At 42.8% G+C, this 6,000-nt stretch overlaps 1 protein-coding gene across 1 annotated transcript in view; it reads right to left on the minus strand.

The window, feature by feature from the left end:
- rxfp1 (relaxin family peptide receptor 1) overlaps positions 1-4,562 on the minus strand; it is a 114,474-nt gene extending 109,912 nt beyond the window's left edge. The window contains exon 1 of the mRNA XM_029770754.1: positions 4,518-4,562. Coding sequence (XP_029626614.1) covers positions 4,518-4,560 — 43 coding nt within the window. The 5' untranslated portion in view covers positions 4,561-4,562. The remainder of the gene's footprint in view (positions 1-4,517) is intronic.
- Positions 4,563-6,000: the final 1,438 nt, after the last annotated feature.

Below are 6,000 nucleotides of genomic sequence, written 5' to 3' on the forward strand. Positions count from 1 at the left end.
GTTATTTAAAAAGGTCACATGACCTCAATACTCCCTTACAAACAAATTGTGGGAAAATACAGTGCACTATATGACTGAGAATAATATTTCCCAACCCTTGCAAATATCTCCAAACTTCATAAACAGCAGCACAGCAACTACAAATTCTGAATGCGAAATATCAGCAGCCAGCAGTCATTAAGGCAATACAAATTCCCTTTGCCCCCATATCTATATGCAGGAGGGATAGCAAATCAACATCTGCACAGTGTGTGTTGTTTAACCTTACTTGATTTAACTAGGTGATATGTATTTTAAAGGTTACTTGATTTAACTAGGTTATGATATGTATTTTTATAGGCTTATACTGAAGCAATGTTCTCTTTCACTTTATGTGCTCACTGCTCAGTATGCCTATCCGTAATAGTTGTATAATAGAGCACAACAACTCCCACCAGATGTTTCAATTTCATGGTAGCTTATGAGCATGTTGAATGGGCAAATCAAATAACATTTTGTCACATGCGCTGAATACAACAGGTGTTGCTTACAGTGAAACGCTTACTCACAAGCCCTTAACCAACAATGGAGATTTTAAAACAAATTAAGTAAAAAATAGATAAGTAAAACATTTAAATAAAGTAACAAATAATTAAAGAGCATCAGTAAAATAACAATAGCGAGGCTATATACAGGGGGTGCTGGTACAGAGTCAATGTGCGGGGAAGAGTCAATGTACATGTAAGTAGAGTTAAAGTGACTATGCATAGATAATAAACAGAGTGTAGCAGCAGCATACAAGAGGGGGTGAGGGCAATGCAAATAGTCTGGGCAGCCATTTGATTAGCTGTTCAGGAGTCTTATGGCTTGGGGGTAGAAGCTGTTATCTGTTAAGAAGCCTTTTGAACCTAGACTTGGCTCTCCGGTATCGCTTGCCGTGTGGTAGCACCAGGCGGTTCTGGCTCCGGAGAGCGTGACCACACAGTCATCCGGAACAGCTGATGCTCTCATGCATGTTTCAGTGTTACTTGCCTCGAAGCGAGCATAGAAGTAAATTAGCTCGTCTGGTAGGCTCGTGTCACTGGGAAGCTCGCAGCTGTGCTTCCCTTTGTAGTCTGTAATAGTTTGCAAGCCCTTCCACATCCAACGAGCGTCGGAGCCGGTGTAGTATGATTCAATCTTAGTCCTGTATTGACACTTTGCCTGTTTGATGGTTCGTCTGAGGGCATAGCGGAATTTCTTATACGCTTCCGAGTTAGAGTTCCGCTCCTTGAAAGCGGCAGCTCTACCCTTTAGCTCAATACGGATGTTGCCTGTAATCCATGGCTTCTGGTTGGGGTATGTACAGTCACTGTGGGGATGACGTCATTGATGCACTTATTGATGAAGCCAGTGACTGATGTGGTGTACTTCTCAATGCCATCAGAAGAATCCCAGAACATATTCAAGTCTGTGCAAGCAAAATAGTCCTGAAGCTTAGCATCTGCTTCATCTGACCACTTTTTTATTGACCGAGTCACTGGTGCTTCCTGCTTTAGTTTTTGCTTGTAAGCAGGAGGATAGAATTATGGTCAGATTTGCCAAATGGAGGGCGAGGGAGAGCTATGTACGCGTCTCTGTGTGTTGAGTAAAGGCGGTCTAGAGTTTTTTTCACTCTGGTTGCACATTTAACATGCTGGTAAAAGTAGGTAAACTGATTTAATTTTCCCTGCATTAAAGTCCCCGGCCACCAGGAGCGCTGCCTCTGGATGAGCATTTTCATGTTTGCTTATGGTCCCCGCACTCGCCCTGAAGAGCGTGTCACCAGTCCGGTGCAATCTGAGCCGGCTCCACGCACCAGGCCTCCAGTGCGCCTCCCCAGTCCGGTACGTCCTGTGCCTGCTCCCCGCACTCGCCCTGAAGAGCGTGTCACCATTCCGGTGCAACCTGTACCGGTCAACGGCCCGGCGCTTCCAGTGACGGTCAACGGCCCGGCGCTTCCAGTGACAGTCAACGGCCCGGCACTTCCAGTGATGGTCAACGGCCCGGCGCTTCCAGTGATGGTCAACGACCCGGCGCTTCCAGTGACGGTCAACGGCTCAGAGCTTCCAGTGACGGTCAACGGCTCAGAGCTTCCAGTGACGGTCAACGGCTCAGAGCTTCCAGTGACGGTCCACGGCCCGGAGGCTTCCATGGACGGTCCACGGCCCGGAGCTTCCTGCGCCAGTGCCATGGCAGGAGCCTTCCTCGGCGCCGGTGCCCAGTCCGGGCACGGCGTTCAACCCAGCTCCATGGCCGGAGCCCTCAGTACCGGTGTCCAGTCCAGGCACGGTGGCCAACCCAGCTCCATGGCCGGAGCCTTCCTTTGCGCCGGTGCCCAGTCCAGGCACGGCGTCCAGTCCTGCTCCATGGCCAGATCCGTGGTCTGAGCAGGGACAACGTCCCACACCGGAGCCGCCACCAACGCTAGATGCCCACCCTAACCCTCCCCATCTAGGTTCAGGTTTTTGCGGTCGGAGTCCGCACCTTTGGGGGGGGTACTGTCACGCCCTAACCATAGAGAGCCCTCTGGGTTCTCTATGGTGTATAGGTCAGAGCGTGACTAGGGGGGTTTCTAGTGTTTGTATTTCTATGTTGGTGGTTTGTATGGTTCCCAATTAGAGGCAGCTGGTAATCGTTGCCTCTAATTGGGGATCATATTTAGGTAGCCCTTTTTCCCACCTGTGTTTGTGGGATATTGTTTTGTGTGAGTGCATTCAGCACCACGTAGTTCACGTTCGTTGTATGTTTGTCTTTTGTTTAAGTTTTCACTGCAAATAAAGATGTCGAACTCAACACACGCTGCGCCTTGGTCTGTCTATTATCACGACCGTGACAAACATGCCGTTTCTCTAGAGAGAAATCAAATCATTCACCAGATAAATTAAGTCAAGATCTATATTGGGACGCTGGGCTGAAGGGAGTTGTAATTTTCATTAAGCAAATATTCAACCTAGTTCAGTGCAGAAACGTGGTAATTAATTACAATGACCATATTCTATTGCGCCTGTTCTTTTCCGGCTGGGACACAGATGAATAGACTTTTAGCCTGCTATGTTAGGGTAGATACACACAGACTGCATACGGTACCACATAAGAGAGGAAGGTACACAACGACGAGAGAGGGATATAGAGTTTATGAAAGTATGCCTTCTCTACTTTGAAGAACTAGAAAAATGATTTTGTCAGACAGCGCTGCAGTATACTTAGGCAGGCTAGCCTAGTTAAATAGGATGTCTAAAGAAAGTACAGTATGTGGAGAACCGAAATAACATTATATGGTTGTCTGGCTGGCTGTTACTGCCTGACCAGAGATGAGATGATGACTTTAAGGAATAAAAAATTATAGTTGTCATATAAAACTAAATACTGGAATATATTTTATTATTTAATAGTACTTTCCTATTTTTCTATGTGAACCTTAGAGAGAAAATTTCGTATTTTCAGTGTTTTGGCATTGCATTTAAAAAGCTCTAATCATTTTAATGTCATTATTTCGTAATGGGTTTAATGTTTTTAAAAAATAATCGAAACCGAAAACCGTGATTATTTTTTAAATAATCGAAACCGAAACCGAACCCACATCAAAAAGCACTGTTCGTGCTACGGTGGGGAGCGGGGGTCAGACAGACAACTTTCGGCTGAAAATATTTTTGTGATCTTTCAGATTATTTGGAAATGGTCGTCTTTCTGCTTTGTATGCGTTAACCGACCTATTGTATTAAAAGCACATCTTTGTTCCATTATTCACACACACTCATTACACTGCCTAGAAATAAGTCTTGATCACCTATATTTGTTTCCGTCTGAAAATCATCCCGCTCTCTAGTTGAAAATGTTTGTAGTCCAGACCTACTCTCTGTTATGAAGCTACATATATATTTTTGTATTTGAGACTTATTTATTATTATTTTCAAATGCTTTGAGATTCTTTCTGTACTGAAAAGCGCTATAGAAGCTGAATATATTATTATTATTATTATTGTTATGAGACTGAGAAAGTGTTGCAGTTTTAAAGCTAATTTCCTGTCATTCAAGAAAAAAAGCATTAATGGTTTATGACATGTTCATATGCTATCTGGGGGTTGGGGTTTCACAAAACTCGTGGGGGTGTGTGCTAAGCCAGTGATTTGGAGTCTGGATTGGACCATGTGCACAGCAAGGCAATTATATACCATAACAAATTAATTTTCCTGAGTTTTCTTATTTCGTCTTTCAATGTAATAAATGGGCATTTACAAGTAATTTCATCTGTCAAGTGTCCCACAGTATTTCCGATAGCAAGGCTACAGTATATGATGCATTTAGCTGCATCTATTGCAATATAGGCTGCACTTATTGCAAGTCTAAGAAATTGGATCTAAGTAAACTTCCAGAAATCCTATCAAAAATAGATGCAAACAATGTCAGAATTGGGGGGAAAACAGAGATTATACAGTCCTAAACCATAGTATCAATCAATATTGATACATTTCACAATTAACAAACTTATGTGCAACATATAATTAGAATAAACATACCTGTCACTCCATACATGAGGATCCAAGCGACATAAGCTTGCATGATATTTAACTGTAACAGCAAACACGAGAAAACAGAAGTTTTAGTTTTCTTGCAAGCCCCCAATGCGTAAAAACTGTAGACCAAGAACTGCAGTTACCATGATGGGCTAGGCTACTTGGTAGTTGAGAAATAATGTCAATCAAGATGAGGTTGGTAAGCAAGGTAAGTGGCGTGTCTTGTGCCAGCAGGAGAGAAAATGATTCGCAACTGCTCCAGAGAATCAATTGCCATCAACTGGAGCGCTGAAATCTCCACTGCTACTCTAGGGCGCTTGCGAACCGTTTGTCATCGACAGAGGAAGAGGGAGACAGGGGAGAGCGAGAGAGAGACATACATAGATATATATATATATACAGAGAGAGAGAGAGCGAGAGAGAGAGAGAGAGAGAGGAAGATTACAGGCTGTGGCCATACTGTAGTTTGTGTCCGCAGGTAAAACGATGAAAACAGTTTCCATAAATACATTTTTACCACAGCAATGAAGCATGTTTGATGTAAAAAGTTCCTTGTTAAGGGTAGACTCAGCGATATGATGTAAGTGCACAAAGTAAACAGCATAGTGGGTCAATTTCCACAATAACTAAGAGCGTTGAAGCATGAGGATGAACTTCTTAGCTGTTTTGGTCGATTACCTACCATGCTCTAACCAAAAACGTTACTATTTTTGTCTTAGCTGGAAAGGTGTTTGCTGGCAGATGAAAACATAATAGCAGATTTACAAAAGATTTGCACCAGGTACAAAGCTGGTGCCTGGATTTTTACAGCAGGGGTTAAAACCCACAAACTGTTTAAATTTACACTTGTCTACAAGGCCTTCTTATTTTCCCTATTTGTTCTTCCTCCTGTGTTATATTGTAGAGAGAAAAACAGTATAGAACAGGTGCAAACTTTTTCCCTGGGCCATAAGTTTAATATTTCAACCCATTGTGTCCAAAATGCTGATAAGACAATAATACTGAAATAGCTTCAGGTCAGACACAATTCATTTAGAACCAAACAATTATTTGATTAACATCAGAAACAGTGCTGAGCTATGGTTTTCAATTATGCCATTTCTTACACTTCATGCTCTGACATTGATAAGCTTGCTCCAGTTCATTTCTGTAACATTTTTTGTTCAGTAACATACTTGTTGAGTGGCATTGGTGGTGTACGGAAATCTGACGCAGCAAAATAATGTCCTGTAGCAAATTGGGGGGGGGGGTGGTAGACCAACTGGGACTTAGACTCAGATCTGGTCCAACACCTTAGAAATTACACCAGGAGGTCCGAACCTCTTGATAAGGTTGCTAGGTGGTTAAAGGTAGATACAGTACAGTAGGACTACATTTGCACAAGGATATACATTATACCATAGATTAACTCAGAAAATAAACTCAGGGACCTGTCTTTCAAAGATAATCCGTAAATATCCAAATAACGTCACCAATCTTCATTGTA

The sequence above is a fragment of the Salmo trutta genome, chromosome 13 (assembly GCF_901001165.1).
Source record: "Salmo trutta chromosome 13, fSalTru1.1, whole genome shotgun sequence".
NCBI classification, from domain to species: Eukaryota; Metazoa; Chordata; class Actinopteri; order Salmoniformes; family Salmonidae; genus Salmo; species Salmo trutta.